At 35.0% G+C, this 19,339-nt stretch overlaps 1 protein-coding gene, 1 long non-coding RNA gene and 1 pseudogene across 4 annotated transcripts; all 3 read right to left on the reverse strand.

Moving 5' to 3' along the window:
* Positions 1–5,677: 5,677 nt before the first annotated feature.
* LOC102587428 (hyoscyamine 6-dioxygenase-like) lies at positions 5,678–7,625 on the reverse strand. Its single transcript, XM_006359143.2, has 4 exons — positions 7,055–7,625; positions 6,528–6,769; positions 6,119–6,428; positions 5,678–6,043 (listed from the first exon to the last, which is right to left on the reverse strand). Exons 1-4 carry the CDS (start codon positions 7,238–7,240, stop codon positions 5,798–5,800), a joined length of 984 nt encoding a protein of 327 aa, XP_006359205.1. The 5' UTR covers positions 7,241–7,625; the 3' UTR covers positions 5,678–5,797.
* A 1,160-nt stretch (positions 7,626–8,785) lies between these two features.
* On the reverse strand, positions 8,786–12,450 carry LOC102587204 (uncharacterized). 3 transcript variants are annotated; one of them, XR_001475007.1, is made up of 7 exons: positions 12,048–12,450; positions 11,897–11,957; positions 11,029–11,102; positions 10,698–10,781; positions 10,390–10,435; positions 10,208–10,279; positions 8,786–9,251 (listed from the first exon to the last, which is right to left on the reverse strand). It is a non-coding gene; the product is annotated as an uncharacterized lncRNA (long non-coding RNA). The 3 variants fall into 3 exon arrangements; XR_001475006.1 differs by having other exon boundaries at positions 8,786–9,246; positions 12,104–12,449; XR_368242.2 differs by having other exon boundaries at positions 12,104–12,449.
* A 2,775-nt stretch (positions 12,451–15,225) lies between these two features.
* Positions 15,226–19,339, reverse strand: part of LOC107062979 (hyoscyamine 6-dioxygenase-like) — a 5,073-nt pseudogene continuing 959 nt past the window's right edge.

Raw genomic sequence — 19,339 nt, forward strand, 5'->3', positions numbered from 1 at the left:
GTTTGGGCTTTATCTAGGCAGTAACACTGCTATTGGAACCATATGTCCATAAATCCCTTATTTTCATCGGTTCAGGTATCTCTAATTCTTGGTGTGGAAGCTACATGTCCATTCTTGTTGGATATGGTTTAGACTGGAGTGATTTATTGATAGCACTTGGATTGGGAATTCTGGCCATGATATTCGGTTGGTCGGTGATCCTATTTCTGGCTAATTCGCCTCTATTCGTGGTTTAAGTCCCCCAATTCACTCCAACGGGCGTGGTTCAAGTCCTTGCCTTGGTATTATAGCCTTGGTTCTAGTCTTGGCTCTCTTCAGCCTTTGTTCAAGTCCATCGCCATTTGCAGTCGTAGTTCAAGTCCACCGCTCCTTACAGCTTGGTTAAAGTCCATGGCTACTCTCACCTCGGTTCAAGTCTTTGGTCATATTTATACGTGGTTCAAGTCCACGATTTTCACTAGCCTTGGTTCAAGTCCTCGGTTACTCCAAATCTCAGTTCAATTCCTTGATCTTCCATCTTCAATTGGTTCAAGTGTTGAACCCCTATCAGTGCTGGATGAGCTTTAGGCATATTGATTGGTTAGGTTCGAGTCCGCGGAAAGTTGTGAAAATCTTGGGAACTTTGTCGGATCTTCTTATTCCATTCTAAAATCTTCCTTGAACCTGTCGGGCTTGTGGGAGTCCATTCGGGTTTTACTTTTAGCTTGTGCACGAGTGTATTCGTTGGGTTTATGGGAGCCCGGTCGAATATAGTTGGTTATTCTCCTGTTTTTTGTGTGTTAGTACACTCGTGTGCATACTTGTTAGATTACTCATTCTTGTTTCTGGTAGTGTTTTAGATTCTCACATTTCATATTACTTTTGCTTTTCTTGCTCAGTCGGCCTATGAGGCCTACTGGGTACCTGTTGTTTTGTTACTCATACTACACTTTGCATCTATTTTCGTGAGGTAGGTCCGAGCACGAACTACCAGTGTTGACATCGTGCCTGCAACAGTATGATCCGGAGACGGGGGTGAGCACTTGGCGTTTTGTGCTATACTAGTCTCCATCTATATATATTGACTTGTCTTTTGCTTTTTAAGACAGTCTTTTTTCCGTGGTCCACTTTTGGGACTTGTACTCATTTTGTTAATAGCTCTGTACATGTGACTTCTAGGTTTTTTAGTTTTCTGCCCTCAATCCCATTGCTTGTAGTTTCAGGATACGGGTTAGCTTGCTTATTGGTGGGTTATAGTAGGCGCCATCATGAGTCGAGAAATCGGGTCATGACAATAAAACAATTATATAAATATTCATGAATGTATGAATATAATCGGTGGAAAATTTATGCAAATCGTTCTTCAACCTCCTTTCATGGTATCAAAGAACACGTCTTGATCCAAGGATTTGCAGTCAACCACCATATGAAATTCCTAATGTGAGGCCAAACATAAATATTTTTAATTATTATTTGTCTCACACTTAGTATTTTTATTTATCCTTTTTGAGCATGAATGTTATGGATTGTGCTAAATAGTGTAGTTCATTTGTAGGAGTAAATTGGTGTAATGTGATAAAATTTGAAGCTAAAACGAATAAAACAAGAAAAATAATAGAAGGAAATAAACTAGACAACTTAATGGATTAAATTGAATATAATATATAGAAACATATGAAGTGCAGTTGAAAGAAAGAATTAGAATTGCAAATGGAACGCTTACCTGCTGGGCCAGGTGTCAGAATTTGAAGGCAACATCAACAATTGAAGTCGATGCACACTTCAAGCGGAACCCAAATTCTCTTGGTTTTGGGTTCTAGTTTGTTTTGGACTTAATTATTTTATTTAGAGTTTTTTACATCTATAAATAGCCCATGAGAATAATTATTAAAAACGATATACTGTGTAGGGAAAAGTCATTATACTTTTTGGGTTCTTTTCGTTTTCTTCTTTTTTTTAGACATTAGTAGCTAAAGAACCTTGTTCTGGGATTGCGGCTGCGAATGATTGTTGAATATTGATTTCGTTTGGGTGAATATTGATTATCGTATAAATTATTCTTATATTCTTGTTTTAGTATTTCATGCTTCATCACCATAGAAATAAATTTAATGTCAATTCTTGAACTCGATAAACGGAGAGGTAGATAGAGGAGAGAATATAAGGAGGGCGATCCCTCTTGCATACCTCTTGTTCAGATTCGTGTTCGAGATTGACACTCGGAGAAACACCATGCTTGGTTACGAAACATGATGAAATATAAATGCTTGTCAGTTGAGTCTGTCTATCCCCGATTAACTATGTGGTTAGACGGCCAACTGGGGTAAGCGGTTAGAGGTCGAGAGATCATGATTATAATATCAACCCTGTAAATCAATGATTTGATAATTGTATGAAATCCATGAAAGAGATTTGATACATGAATTCTTAGTATGCTGCAACCTTGGAATTGTCCCAAACATTGTAAATTAATCTAATTATTTAATCATTGCATTATTTTATATATAAATATAAATTAGACTCTTTTAGCACGCTTGAATAAATAATTAGACTAGTATGGCCCTTCGGGGTGGCCCAGTGGTTTGGGCTTGGGACTTCCATGTTGGAGGTCTCAAGTTCGAAATCCCTTGCCAGCGAAAGCAAGGGATTTGCCTTCTGGGTCGAGCTCGTCGCACCGGACTTGCCTAGTGCGAGTTACCTCTCCTATGTGGTTTGCGAGCTATTGCATAGGAGTGGGGTTTACCCTATGCGCACCCAAAGGGTAGCGGCTCCAGGTTTCCCTTGTCATCATCAAAAAAATTATACTAGAATGATTTAGTAACATAGTTAATCGAAAATTCCTTTGAGTTTGATAATCCGGCTCTTTTAGAGCCACTATATTACTTGCGTAGCCACGTACACTTTGTTGTGCAATTGGGAGCAACAAGTTTTTGACGCTGTTGCCGGGGAGTTAGAAATTAACCATTCTTCTAGGTTATACTTTTTATTTTTATTTATTTAAGTTTTTTCTTTTTTTCGGTACATATATTTTTTCTGCCTTCGCAAAAAATAGTGTGGAATGATGAATATTCATGTTTGATGAGACCTTGTCCTTATTGCAAAAGAGCCCACTTTTGACAACAATGTCAATATATTCCCGTAGGAGAGTTGTGTGCACCATCTCTATCTTGTGAATTATGTGGTGGTCTGTGGTTCGATTGTACCGTGTGTTGCTACCCTGCTCTGAAACCCTCTCATGAAGATTCTAATAATCTTTGTTCCTTTGATATATGGATTCTTGTAGAAAATTAGTAGAGGAATATGTAGAGCACTTTAGGAGAATCATATATGGGATGTCATACGTTGTAGATAGAAAAAATAAAGCGCATGCAAGAGGTTGACATGTTTGTCTTGCATATTCAGAACTTAAGCAATGAATTGAATGCAAAGATTGTTGCGTTTGACGCTCAACAATTCAATTATGAATTTTGTGATACTGAAAAAGGCACTCAGAAGTCAAATTGAGGATCTAAAACAGGAGGAGATATAATGCAATCATATTTTTCTTGAAATGCCACGTTTGAGGAGTATAAAAGTGAGCTTGTTGCATTTGGTGTAAGTTTGGAGAAGGGACGTATCATACCCCATTTAAATCATTTTTCAACATTATGTTTAGATGTTGATATAGCTTTCAAGTCATCTGAGCTAATGGATAAGTTGGAGGAATAAGAATTCTACATTCTTAACGTTGCACCCAAAAAGAGACAAAATAACATGCATCACTTCAGAGCCAAGCAATCTTACATGCATCATCCATTACTTCGCTTCTTTATCTTTATACCACCACTCCTTGATAGGAGCAAAAAAATGGATACAAAGTTAGAAGTACAATTCATAAGTTCAAAGTGGAAAGAAAAGTGGTGAATTTACTTGTGTCGTACCGCGACAGTAAATTAGGCGCTTATTGGGAAGCAACCCAATTTATAGTTTAGCTTCTTTTTTTTGTGTGTCATTTTTTGTGTTGCTTTTTTATTTTGCAGATTAGAGGAAGTTTGAGTACGTAAAAATTTGAAGCAAAGGAACACATTTGAGCTTAAGTATAGGGTGCGTACGACCTTGATGAAAATTGACAAAACATGTTACTAGCTAGGCCAAGAGGCCTCATGGAGTTTTCCTTAACCCTTGTTTTAAATTTTAATTGATGCTTTGGGGACATAGCATGGAGGAATGAATTTCTAGTTTTTTTATTTTTTTATTGAGTCTTTTTTTAGGATGGGTTCCTCGACTTTTGTTTTCCATTCTTTTTCTGAGGATAGTCCCTTTGAACCAAGTAACTTATTTTAGGGAGTAATTTTTTTCTTTTTTTGGAGAGAAAAGAAAAAAATCATTTTGATTTGTTTGATACTTGCTATTTGGGCCTAATTTTTTTTTATAGTTTTTTTCTTATGAATACTTGATTGCTAATGAAATTACAAACTCTCTGACACCTAGGTTCACGGTTGTGACTTTGTAAATAGCTTATTTTATTTTGTAGTTTGTTATGATCACGGATCTCTTAGAAGTGGAATTGATCCATCTTTATTGATACTTGTTCCATGGGTGAAAATTTGTTTATTCCATGCTTGCATCTTAGTCTAGAACTTGTCATGCATGTTATTGAAGCGAAATAAAAAGTGTTACTTTGTTTAGGAGATGATAATAGGCTTTCTTTGATTTGTCTTGTATTTTAGCTTTTTCAGATATTATATCACTTGTTAACCTTTCGAACCTGTGGCCTTTTATTGGTAATCATATTTTGCCCTTAACAATTTAGTTGAATCCCTAGTTTTTGCACCTTTCTTCCTTGAGCACTTTAGCATAGACTTATTATAATTGTTATATCTGAAGAAAGGGGATGGTTGAGTGAAAAAGGTAATCAATGATAGCTACAAAGTGATGAAAAAAATCCCTCTTTGAAAGAATGTGATGTGGAAATTTTTTTTTTGAGAAAACAAAAAAAGAATAATAAAATGATTGAAGCATTGTTGAGATGATGAGAATTACTTGTGAGATAATTGTTGAACATAGGAATGAAAATAAAGAGAAGAAAATAATGGGTGGTGAAATCTAAAAGTGTGAAGTGCTTAGGGAGGTCTAAGTAACTATCATATAGTTTTCCTACCCGTCCCCTAGCCTACATTACAACCTTTAAAGTTCTATTTGATTTATTCAAGCATGCTTAATTAGTGGAGATATACATAATGGACAACCATATAGTTCTTTGTGCATACATGTGAATTTTATTTGTGAGTTTGAGAGTTGCTCTTCGATACTAAGTCCGTAATTTATATTCAGTCTTTTGAATTAAGTGTGTGCACTATTTCTTCTTGTGAAGGTGCTTGTTTCATGATATATATATTTGATTTTATTAGCTTTCCTTGATGAGACTAGGTGAGCAAACTAAAATTTGATGAGTTCAGAGTCCTTTCGTGAGGTTAGGAGGTTAGAAGTTTGTTGTTTATTATTATATCTTGCATAATTAAGGAGATTCCGGAATTCTCCACAGTTCATTTTTATATGTATGTTTGATAATCAGTTTAAAAATTTCGCCGCATAAATTAACATGAAGAAAGTACTAAAAAGATTTTATTATTGAGGCAATAATAAGTCAAGATACAACACACAAATTGGTAAGAATCAAAACTTCTTATTCATGAATGAATAACAAGTTCGATTCAAACCTAGGTTACAAATTACATAGGAATTGTAAATTAATTAAAAACTCTTATTTTGGTGGAAATTCAAAGTAGTATGAGTAGAGACTCTCTCATGTTATTTGGGTGGAAATTAAAAACTCTTATTAAGCATTGATTTTGAAAGCTTCCAATGCTGCGTGGTATACTGCTCTGTTGTTGAAGTAATGTGGCAAAAACTCAGTGCCCCATTTGAAGGGTTTGAATAGTGGCGGATTGTCTGGACCAACAAATGATTTTGCTGGCTCAACCACATTTGCCAGACAAAAATAAGTACCGATGGCGGTACGTGCTTGAGTTGTATTTGTCACCACTCGATGTGCAACACTTTTCAACTTTCCATTGGTCACTACCTGTATTATGAGCAAGTTAAAGGGCATCTTACCTTTATGTATCATGTCATAAATGAATGTTAAAAGAAGTGTTACCGTTATTGGGAGACCAAAATTGACAACAAATGCATGAGGTAGAGGTTCCACACCAATCCATTCATCATTCTTGAGTATTTGAAGGCCATATACTTGTTGTTGGCAAATGGTTATAAGATTAGGATCACAATGTCCACCAGTTCCCAAAGTTGAACATGGATCTGGGCATATTGGATAGTGATTGACAAACATTCTCTGCCCATGACCTTTGCCAAAGTACCCTGCCTCCAAGCCTAGTCCTTTGCTTACCAAATCGAAGATTATCATGCTCAACTTTCTAATTTCAGATGAATATGCACCAATAACCTCCCTGAAAGTTCATTCTCATATTTAACTTTCACACGAAAATCCATCTACAAATTGGCTATCATTTCATCTACTAATTTAAGATTGAGAAATAGTTAGCTACCTAAATGTTGGAGGGTTACTAGGCCAAGTTTGTTTATCTTGTCCATCAATATTGCAGTTGTGTTCCAAGACTTCCTTCCAGTATTTATGCTCCTTTGAAGCATGATGCTTGGGATTGTTGGTATAGAGTGTTTCTGCTTTTTCTGCATAATTTTCTTTCTGTTTCACTGGCAAATTGAAAAATTCTTCGTAGACTTCCATTGCCTTATCCATTAAATCCTCTGGTACCCTGTGATTAATTACCTGTTTCATTATTCTATCGTCTCAGTTTGAGTTCATCTTGTTTGACTTGGCACGGAGTTTAAGAAAATAAAGAAGATTTATCAATCTTGTGATCCTAGATTAACGTTATATCTATTGTACCAAAATATCATTTAATCTTGTGGCTTAAACATGTCATGTGGAAACTGTAATTAAAGTATTGTCAAAAGAGGAAATGAGTCATTTTTCTTAAAACAAACTAAAAAAGAAAGTATGTCATTTTCTTTAAAACAGAGGGAATAGTATTTGCATGAAATAATTACGAACCTGAAAAAAGCCATATTGTTCCAAAGCTTTCACAAGTTGTTGAGCGACAACAGCTCGTTCTTCGCCCAAATCAATTACTGGAATTTCCTTGACAATTGGAACTGGAGCTAGTGGCCTTTCATGCATTGGTAATACATAAGTTGGAGGAAGTGCTTCTACTTTACTAGAGATCATGAGGTTTGTCATATTCTTAATTATTCTTCTTTGAATGAATCCCTTTTTGTCTGTGTTCTTATTTATAGGGAAGAGAATTGCACATCACATCCTCTAAGTATTTGATAAGTTACTTTAACCTGCCCAATGTTTCATAAATGATTGGCAATCCAATTATTGGAAAATCAAACACTAGTCTATGGACCAGGTGATATATTGTTGGTTTCTATCCCAACCTAACTGTGTTGAGATTTTGCCATATAAATGAAGAAAATTTGTTGAATTTTACAGATAGCAATAGAGCAGGGCAAGTACAAGACAGGGCGGCGAAAGATTAATGTATTTAAATAATATTGATGCGACAGGATAGGTGGTGAGTATTGAAGAAAGACCATAACTATTTGATGGACAATTTAGAAGCCACAGTTCCACTTTCATGATGAATGATTATTCTTACATGATTCAAATGGTAAAAAATTTGTTGTTAGAACTTAGAAGTAATTGATTTTAGTACTTTTCATATGGTTATGTTTTCCTATTTTCTCAAAGATGGGAAAGATATAAAGTTCAACTAAAAAATGTAAACAGTTACAAGGAATTAAACACAATAATGCCAAAAAAGAGTATGAAGGAAAAAAAAATGAAGCATAAACGAGGCAGGATGAGGCTGGGCAGGGTAAAATTTAATCTTCCCCCCCTGCCCCTTCCGTGCTATATACATCCCTGGTGTTAGGGTACTGACTTTTAAACTCGGTAGATGGAACAGTAGGGGTAAAAGGTTGGCATGTATGACTTTGTCATGGGCCTAGGTGCAGGATGAATCAAACATGTGGGCAGTGTGGTGGCATTACCAAGTTGGAAATAAGCAAGGTCGGCAGACTGTTCGTCATCGCATGGGATGGTCCCTAGACAACGTTTGGTAGTGGCAAGTGCCAAGGTCGAATCAAATCTGGGCAAGTCAAGATGAGTTAATAGCAAGGACAAGTAAATGCAAAGCAAAATAAGAAGAAAGACAAGGAATATCACAAGTTAAACAAGAGTTAGCAAGGCCAAGAAAGACGCAGGAAAGGCATTACCAGTGGCATGGCAGTGTGATGTGCAGCTAAGTTCAAGTCGACAGTGGCCTTGTCTCCAACCCTAGGCGCGAACAATAAGCACACACTACACCAAAAGAGGCCTTTAGCGGCAATAAATTTTCCTTTTAGCGGCAATACTTATTGCCGCAAAAATATTTAGCGACATTTAATCAAATGTCATTGTCATTGCATCCAATGTCGTTAACGCCTTTAGCGGCATTTATATGGAGCGCTGGTAAAGACCAATATTATTGCCACTAAAAGTAATTACTTTTTGCGGCATTTATTCAGAGTCAATTACTATTGCCATTAGAACTACCTTAGAAAATGTAATCTCAAGCATATTTTGTGGCTTTTGTAATTGCCGGTAAATAAACAACAATTACCAGTAAAGGAAACTTGTTTTAGTGGCATTTGCCATGGCAAATAAAATTCGCCTTGATCCACATATTTAGTCAAACACTTTTAAAACAACAAAAATGAAATTCACAAGAGAAATAAGTTCAAAGATAATAATAAACAAACTTACCAAACTCAAACAATGTCATTCACTTAACAATATTCAAACTCAACACATCCACTTCTCTGTCTTCCCATGGTAAAAAAAATGAATTATAAAAAATAAAAGAATGCATTCAACAATGTAAAAACAAAAAAATTGATCAATAAATATTTACACTAGATAAATTATGGCATCTTTCGGGGTCACGAGCATCTGCAGTATGTGCCAATTATTCTGTTTCTGCTAACACTTCATCATCAACTGGAATAGATCTGTCTTGATCCAACATCAGGCTCTTGTTTCAAATTATAAATTTCCTAATTCATTTCAGTTAAAAGCTTTGACACCTTGGCTGGTTATGGATTCAAATCCTCGAATTTCTGTCCACTTAGAGTTCTTCTCATGCTCTCGAAAACTTTTTAGCATATCAAACAATTTCCTTGGTCAATGAATGCTCACTACTAACCTAAAAAAAAAGTAAAGTTATCAGTCTCACATATTAGTATGGACAAATCAATTTGTTCCTCTTGATAAAATACTCTAGTTGATTAAAAAATTGGTATAAACGGATCTAGAGGTATATTGTGTCACTACGTTTAACTGGATAATATGTGACATGCAAGATCACAGAGTTAAGCTTCACAGATTAGATGTCTATAAAACTAACCGTGCAAGACTAGCATAAGAAACAAAGTGATAGGATAGGCCAACACTAGAAAAACATAATCGAGAAGAGGGACCGGTTAATGCCATATTATCTCAAAATGAAACTTCAAATCACACTCAAATTTATCTCAGCTGTAGCAACCAATTCATAGAATTCATGAAATACCATACCTACAAACAACCTTGTATCTACAATAACTGATCATATGATATGCCAAGCAAGTAGTAAATAAACAAACAGAAAGCTTGTTAGCAGATATCTAAACAATGTTTAGTATCTTCAGAGTCTCACTTTTGCTCAACATTTAAAAGATAATTTGTAAAAGTGCCAACAGATATGGGAACATTAATTGTGCTAGTTTTTTTAAATAATTATGGTGTTCGGGCTAGTTTGCACACACCTAGGCTAATAAAATGAGGTACCTGCTACCTCCCACCAACACATGTAATGTGTATTCCGTCCGTCCATCAAGGCTTGGACAGATGGGAAGAACATGCGACTTCAGTCACCACTAGGACATTCCCTTACTAAAGCACTGTTTCTTCCAACAATGTTAAATGATAGAAAATAGATGGTACCAAAAACACTAATATGGTATAGAGACTCAGAACTTTAGATTAAGGAAAACTTTCTATAGATATTCGAAACCATGGGCAAACAACACCTCTCGTGCACATAAACTTGTCACTTAATACTCACACCTTTTCCTCCCGTGTACAAGGTAAATCAGAGAAAGAATGAGGATAAAAGGTTACCAGGGCATCAAGAATTGTAAATCTCGTCGTCTCTATTTCAAAAGGTGCTCTTCCAACTTCAACTGTTATTCCCTGAAAAGGAAGTGGCAACCAAGAAACACACAATCACTCGTAAGCTCCTCCGCAATCCCAGCCCCAAAAAAGAGGTAATATACCAATTTAAGTAATAAATAAAGCAATACCTTCACCCTCTCTTCTTCATTTGTATCCATAATATAGGCCATATGCCTAAAAATCATTGAAAATTGAAGTTAAGAACTAAAAGGAAAAGCAATAATTAATTAAAGACGGGGTGAGGAGGATCATTCCACATAGATTATCTGGTCAAGTCTCATTTAACTTGACAACTCAATGAGAACCATAATCCTAAGGAAAATTAAGGATTCTAACTCTATACACAGAACTAGCATTCAAGAGAATGAAATCAGGTGGGGTTGGGGAAAACTAGGAACTTAGTAACTGGACAATATAACCTGTTTGCTGCACATACAATGTCAAGATGTTTCTCTCCACTGATATCCATGACATCAACACTGGGAATTGAACATGGAATTGCTGGAAAGGTGATATCAAACTGCAATGTTAGATCAAATCAATGTTACAATCAGTCTTTTGCAATAACCGCCTCAGAAATCCAGATCAGCTTCTTCCAATCCTCAGAAATCACCCAAGTTTTCCAGGCCATGCAATGCAATACTATAGTGGAAGAGACTGAAGTTCTAAAAGGGAGTAAAAATAAACGATTTTGAGCATTCAGATATTCAAAACCTCAAAAACTCGGATAATTACATCACTCAGCCTCAAGGTGGGAGTAACATTACATTGATGCGCAGTGTTTCTCCTCTTGAAGTATCCACAAAAAGCTTTGTCTCGGTGGCAGAATGAAGATATAATCCTACAGCACAGCCACGAGAAAAATAAAGACGAAGAACATGGAGCATGATAACAATACATCATAACATCATGTTGGGATAAAAAAGAAACCCCATCCTTCCCACAAAAGAAATAGAAAATGTCTATTATCTAGTGCCATACCACCCATATATTCAGTATATATCACTAAAGGTAAAACAAAAATAGGGGGGTTGAACACAATGCACTTCAGCAGCCAAACTATTTGTAGTCTCTTATGCAATCAGATAAAACTTGATTTCCATTTAACTTTAAAGAAATGACCAATTGCCGCAGTCTGCTAATCCCAAAGCACAGAAACACAAAAATACATTCATAAAGAACATTCAATTTCACAGATAAAGATATACAGAGACTTCTGAAAATTGCCTGACTGAAAAATATAACAGAACTAAGTACTTAATAAATTTGCATAGCTTAAAGAGATATATGTTCTCGTATCCTCACTTTGTTTGGATCAAATCTCATCACTCAAATAAAACTAATTAGAATGTAGACAACGTTGTTGATACAAAAGGAACTACAGACTGCTACTTGCGCTAGTTTGAACCCGAACACCACAATTGTTTGTAGGTACATTAGGAACGTGAATATCAGATTTTGCATAAGTGCACAAAGTCTCAAGTTCAAGGCATAAAAATGTAAAAGTACACTCTATTGATTCACTAGCCTGATTTCGGATGCAGAGATCTCGCAAATATTTAGCCTAGTAACTAAAAATTTGAATTTTATATGAATGAATAAGGTTTCAATTAACTACTAAGTTTAGTTGTTTACCTTCAAATAGGAGATCAAAAATCGAACTCCACAATAGCTAGTTTGATTGCTATCTGCAATTCTGCACCAATTTTATTGGACACAAGATCAGGTGTGATATAGAAACACATGCATCAGTTCAAATAAAACTCTAGAACATACACTCATATACATGACCCAACAACTGAATAAAATGGATATTAGTAGTCACCAACGCCATCGTCGTACCGTTAAAATTCGATCTGATCGAATATGAGGCAATGGCGATGATGAATTTGCCTATACGAATACGGACTGCTGACGGTGAGCTTGTGAAGAGACGTCGGTGGCTTTGATTCCTCTTAATTCTCATCAATAGCACCGATGTGCTGAATTTCACTATCGTTGTGCTGAACTCCACCACCGTTGTGCCGGATTACACTGTTAGTGTGCCTAACTCCACTGTAGTTGTGTGAATTTCTATCTCCATCGTGTTGTTTTCCATCGTCGTTCTGCTGATTTCGTTGAAGGGTGAAGATGGAGGAAAACTCGAAGTAAAAAGGAATTGGGGGAAGTAAAAATAATTACAATTGATTTTCATTCTATTACTTTTTATTTTTAACTGTCACTAAAAAGTACTTCTTTTACTGGCTAAATTTAAATGCCGGGAATAGTATAGATTACATAATGTATTAGTGGCAATTTACTTATTGCCACTAAATAAATGCCACTAAAAGTATCTTTTGTTATAGTGGTACATTTCGCGCACATGGGGCAGTTTTCTTTGTGTAATTACTTGTGGGAAGATCCCTTTATTCTTGTGGCATCTTTGTATTTTCAAATTTTGAATTGCCTATGCAATTGTGGATGTCAATTGCACTTTAGCTTTGATTGGCCTTGATTGCGAAAAATGTCGACAGGTTATTCGTTGTAAGACAAGGCTGTCACATATGTTATATATAAATGTACAATATTGTGTCACGTTCTTAGACTTCAACTAAGCACACCGTACAGTACTTGACAACTCACTCACGAATCTTTTACAATCTTACAAGCTTAAATAAGTCTTTTTTACACTAGATCGCAAAGGGAATGAAGAAATAAGAGAATTGCTTAAGAAGGTTTTGTATTACTCAAACTCGGAAGATTTACTTGGTTATTTTACAAATTGGTGTCCCTCTATTTATACTACTTACTTGGGGGATAATATGTCAATAATAATTGTTTCTTAAATCCCTACATATTTACAAAGTCATTTTTCTAGAATCTTCTACATAACTAGAAGATTCCAAGGATCTTCCCTGCAAATATGTGGAATTCTAGGATCTACCATGGGAATCCGGACTAGCCTTCTTGCTATGTAAGGCTTCCACATGGATAACTTTATGCCCCATGGTGCCTAAGTAGAATGATGACATGGGGGGTCATGACACTCTCCGTCGCCTGATGATGCAATCACTGCGGTGCATTGCTGCTGCATGAACTTCCAGATATTGTCTTTCATCCTGCGCGACCAATACTACGTTGACTCTATCAATGCCCTTGTGCATGCAACCTTCCCCGGGTGACCAGCCTACAACGTGCCATGACTTTCCTACATGATCTTATGCCTAATAGTTTCAAACTTGGGCATGTAGACCCTCCGACCAGTTGTGAACAATAGTCCGTCTTCTTCCAAGAAACGTCTCATTTTTCCTTGGGAAGCTAATTGTATAAGTCGGTTTGCTTCTCCAGTATGTTGCATAAGATCCTTGATACCATCACGGATGTTGTAAAGGGGTTGGGGTGATGGCGTCAATCTTATGATCCACCTCGTGCCTAGGATGTAAGTGGTTTGGCAACTCCTCATGCATCACATCTTTGTTCTGTTCTAGAACCAGAATTCTCTATGCATAGTGGCAAAGTCCCTTTAGAACCATTGTCTTTACTCACACTCATAATGGTCGCTATGAGCATTGACTCCTCCTTTTTAAGGCCAGTCACGACTCACGAGCTACATGGCGATAATTGAGATTGTCCTTCTGTCTTAGGTACCTTAACTAGGGGCCCCAGGGGCGGAGCCACCTTGTCCCAAGGGTGTCCAATTCGTCGAAAAATTATACGATATATACACGTAAAGTTTTGACTTATATTGGTATATACGGTATTTTGGATACCCTAAAACAACAAAGTAATATGCAGAGGAGATGGGTAGAGTTGTCACAAGTTCACTCGTTGCCGCAGTTCGATTCCCCACATGAGCGTTTTCATTTTTCTATTATTATTTTGCCTTCTTGAAGTTTGTAAGTAAATAAACATGTGTAAGTTTAACATATATATTCAGTAGCTTGGTGGTAAATAGTGTTATGCTTGTATTGAGTGACCCAAGTTCGAAACTCACCTCCCATAAGATTTTAATATTGTCACGCTTGTCTTGAGTGACCCAAGTTTGAATCTTACCTCCAATAAATATTTTTTTTCAATTAAAATTGAATTATTTCCTTAAATTTTAATACATTTTCTTTGTGGAATAAGATTTCCTTATATTTTAATACATTTTTCTTAAAATTTTAATACATTTTCCTTTTGGAATAAGGTTTTAATTGAAAAATATCCTTAAATTTTAATACCTTTTCCTTGTGGAATAAGATTTCCTTATATTTTAATACATTTTTCTTAAAATTTTAATACATTTTCCTTTTGGAATAAGGTTTTAATTGAAAAATATCCTTAAATTTTAATACCTTTTCCTTGTGGAATAAGATTTCCTTATATTGTAATACCTTTTTCCTTTGTGGAATAAGATTTCTTAAATTTTAATAGGTTTTCCTTTTGGAATAATGTTTTCTTTCTCTATAAATAAGAGACCCATTTCCCAAATTATATCATAATATTACTAAAAGTAGAATCTCTATAAATCATCGTTTTTTAAAAAAAATTAATATTTAAAGTTTGGACCCCCTTCATAAGATTCCTGGCTACGCCACTGAGGGGCCCATACATGATCCTTGTTCCATGACCAAGAGTGATTGGTGGTAAGAGTTGATCAGCATGTGACACTTCTGGAAGAACTCTTGCCCGAGAATTATGTCAATTGGCAGACCAAAAGTGAAGTCTTAAAAGTACTTTCAGTCATATAGGAGTAAATATTTTGGAACATTAAAAATAACAAGTCTTAAAAGTTTCACACCATCCAAATATTTTGTTATTTTATGCTTACAAATTTCAAAAGTCCTGATTTATCTTTTTTTTTAACTCAAGATACAACAAACAAATTGGTTAGAATCAAAAGTTTTTTATTCATGAATGAATAACGAGCTCGATTCAAACCTAGGTAACAAATTACATTTAGTAATTGTAAATTAATTTAAAACACTTATTTTGGTGGAAATTAAAATGTTTAAGCATAGATTTTGAAAGGCTCCAATGCTGCGTGGTATACTGATTTCTTGTTGGCATAATGTGGAAAAAAATCAGTGTCCCATTTGAAGGGTTTAAACAATGGAGGATTGTCCGGACCAACAAATGATTTTGCAGGCTCAACAATATTTGCTGGACAAAAATAAGTACCAATGCCTGTACATGTTTGAGTTGTATTTGGCACCAATCGATGTGCAACACTTTCCATCTTCCCATTGGTCATTACCTGTATTTATACAACAATAGACAATTCATACAACAATAGACAATTCATACAATTTTTATTTTTATTTGTTGTTCACTTTGGTCCTATAGTTAGTTAGTTTTTAATATTAATCATCCCATTTCACCTTTAAAAATTTTTTATGTGAACAACATGACATGTTTAGACCGTAAAAGATTTTTGGAAATAATGTTACAAGTAAGAAATATAATTATGTCTTTTAACTTAGCCTCATATGTTATTTATGCCCTTCAATTTTGGGGGTATACTAGTAAACATTTAAATTTATATAGAGTTGAATTAGTAGAGACACATGTCTATGTGGCATCATACATGTAGGACGCCACATAGGATGACATGTAGGATGTAAATTGTCACGTAGGACGCAAGTAGGACGTGTATGTTTACTTGTTCAACTCTATACAAGTTTAAGTGTACTTGTGCACACCCAAAATTGAAGGAAATAATTACCAGACAGGCCAAATTAAAAGGCACCGTTTTGTACTATGTCAATGTTATATATACCTTTAGTTTAAGAAATATAGATTCAAAACCAATTTTACAATTAATTTAAAATTTCATACTCATTCAAATTAACAAGGACACATAAAATGAAACAAAATGGAATAAATAAAGGCATGATACATAAATAAGCTCTTTAACTTGGCATCAACTGTTATTTATGCCCTCCTACTTTGGATTTAGACAAGTAGACACTTAAAGTTGTATAAAGTTAACAAATAGACACACGCAATCTTATGTGGCGTAATACAAGTAGGACATGTGTATCTATTGTTCAACTCTATGTTTAAGTATCTACATTTGCTCACCTAAAGTTAAAGGGCATAGATGTCAGATGATAGGTCACATTAATGTATTATACCATAAAATAAAAGGCATGATACATAAACATGACCTTTAACTTGGCTTCATCTAACAACTGTGACCTTTACCATTATGTGTTAACAAGTAGACACTTAAACTTGTATAAAATTGAAAAAATAGACTCCTTCGTCCTACATGACATCATATATGACAATTTTGTATTCTACGTGGAGTCCTACATGTATTATGTCACATAGGACACGTCTAATTTGTCTACTTGTTTAATTTTTTACAAGTTTAAGTGTTTACTTCTGCACACCAAAAATTGGAGGGCATAGATGTCAGCTGAAGTCAAATTAAAGGACGTCTATGTATCATTCATAAATGAAAGTTAAAAGAAATATTACCATTATTGGGAGACCGAAATTGACAACAAATGCATGAGGTAGAGGTTCCACACCAATCCATTCCTCATTCTTCAGTATTTTGAAGGCCATATACTTGTTGTTGGTAAATGGTTATGAGATTAGGATCACAATGTCCATCCATTCCCAAGGTTGAACTTGGATCTGGGCATACTGGAAAGTGATGGACAATCATTTTCTGCTCATGTTCTTTGCCAAAGTAGTCTTCCTCCAAGTCTAGCCCTTCCCTTACCAAATCAAAGATGATCATGCTCAACTCTCTTATTTTAGATGAATACGCACCAATAACCTCCTCATATTTAACTTTCACATGAAAATATAAAGTGTTTGGTTTGCAATTTAGAAATCCGCATGACTAATACATGTGTAAGTTATGAGGAAATTTATGTATATTTTTTTACAAAAGAGAAAGTGGAATAAATAATACATGAATAAGTAACCCCTTTGCGGTCAATCTCGATACCTCTTTAGTTGCCGCCCCCTACTTGCTCATTTGCAATAATTACCACAAGAAAGTCATCCTTGTATCCATAGGGGCTTATGCACTCCATGACTTTCTTATGTTAAGGGGTCTCGAAGACTAGATTTTGATGTCAACCCTAGTCAGCGAGCTTAATCATACTTCTCATATCAGGTTAGGCCTTTCCAACTGAGCTGGGTGCCATGGCCCTCCTATTCTGGAGCAGATTTAGGAAGGGGAAAGGGGTGTCACGTGACAGTGCTTCGTCGGAAAAAGAATGATAACTAGGTAAATACAGTTAAGAAACAGAAGCAAACATAGAGGGCTTATATATATAATATAAGTGACGCCATTTAAACAAAAGAAAGCTTAGCTTAGGTTGTTTTTGGTACTGAAATTCTTTAGGCTAGGTTCCGTGTTCAACCCTTCCTCATTTTTTATGGTTTTATTTTTGTGACCTTCTTTGTTTAGTAATTGTTTGGTGCTTTGTTTGTATAAACAAACATTTAATTTTGTATGTTTTTTTCTTTGACCTTCATTGTTTAGTAATTATTTGGTATTTTGTTTGTATAAACAAATATTTAGTATTATATTATTAAGGAGATTAATTTGAATACATTTTATATAAAAAAAAACTCATTGAAAAAAATTATAATGTGTTTTTTATTTTATTTTTTTAGAAAAAATATATTAATATACATGAATTGTATTTTATTTGTATTCTTTTAACAAAATATGGCTTACATTATTTTATTTTAAAAGGTGACACCGCTTACGAAAAATCTTGCGTACGTCACTAATCCTAATCATAACTAACTCAGGTAGAAAATAATAAATAGATTCTCTCATAACTAATGCATGTTTTCTAATACCTATAAAGTTCTAATCAGCTACCAAATGACGCCTTTAGTATAAAACCCATCTACAAGTTGCCATAATTAGTAAGAAATTGATAATAGTACATAGAAGAAAAAAATAGGTACCTATATTTTGGAGGGTTACTAGGCCATGTTTTTTTATCTTGTCCATCAATATTACAGTTGTGTTCCAAAACTTCCTTCCGATATTTATGCTCCTTTGAATTAGAATGCTTGGGATTGCTGGTATAGAGTGTTTCTCCTTCATTTGCATAGTTTTCCTTCTCTTCCACTGGCAAATTGAAAAATTCTTCATACTCTTTCATTGCCTCGTCCATTAGATCTTCTGGTACCCCATGATTAGTTACCTGTTTTTATCATTCTATTGTGTCTCAATTCGAGTTCATCTTATTTAATATACATATATATAAACTATTAGGTTTAATAAATAAATGTCTTTTAACTTGACTTCAGTTGGCATCTATGTCCTCCAAGTTTGAGTATGCACAAGTAGACATTCAAACTTATACAAAAGTGAACAAGTAGACACATGTGTCATACATGGCATCCTATGTGTAACATGCCACGTAAGAGGTGTGTGCCTACTTGTTCAGTACAAGTTTAAGGGTGTGTTTGGTATGACGGAAAATGTTTTTCTAGAAAATGTTTTCTTGGAAAACAAGTGAATTTTTAACTTATTTTTTACTGTGTGGTTGGTGAGTAGAAAATATTTTTTGATGTTTGGTTGGTGAATGAAAAATATTTTCCAGAAAATATCTTTTATTTTTGGCTTAAGACTAGAAAATACTTTTTAGGAAAATAATTTTTCACCCGAAAATCAACCCCGACAATTGATCTAGGATCCGACCCTCACACCCGAGCTAGAAAAAGATCCCCACAACCGTTCCAAAATCCGACCCTGAGATCTGTTTCGACCTTGAAATATTTTTCAAAAACAATTTTTTTTAAAAAAAATATATTGATGGGGAGATGGGAGGGGTTAAGGGGTACCGTAAAAAATGAAATTTTAAAAATTGGAAATATTTTTCAAAAATAAGTTTCTTTAAAGAAACAAAATTGACCGGGGGTGGTGGTTGGGGTAGGTGGTAGGGGTGAAGTAATTTTTTTTGAAATATTTTGCAAAAAATTAAATTCGAGGTGGCTGAGGGGGGTGGCTAGGGATAGGATTAGGGTGAACTGGATGGGGATGGCATAAAAATAATTTTTTTTTAAAATTTGAAATATTTTCAAAAACAATTTCTATAAAAAATAATTCGATGGGGTGGCGTTGGAAAG

The sequence above is a fragment of the Solanum tuberosum genome, unplaced genomic scaffold, assembly GCF_000226075.1.
Source record: "Solanum tuberosum cultivar DM 1-3 516 R44 unplaced genomic scaffold, SolTub_3.0 scf00278, whole genome shotgun sequence".
NCBI lineage: Eukaryota > Viridiplantae > Streptophyta > Magnoliopsida > Solanales > Solanaceae > Solanum > Solanum tuberosum.

Coding starts and splice junctions, on each gene's coding strand:
- LOC102587428 (XM_006359143.2), bottom strand. CDS start 7,240: ATGACAAACCTCATGATCTCTAGTAAAGTAGAAGCACTTCCTCCAACT. Junction 6,770..7,054: donor AACAATATGGCTTTTTTCAG/GTTCGTAATTAT, acceptor ATAATGAAACAG/GTAATTAATCACAGGGTACC. Junction 6,044..6,118: donor ATTTTGGTCTCCCAATAACG/GTAACACTTCTT, acceptor CTCATAATACAG/GTAGTGACCAATGGAAAGTT.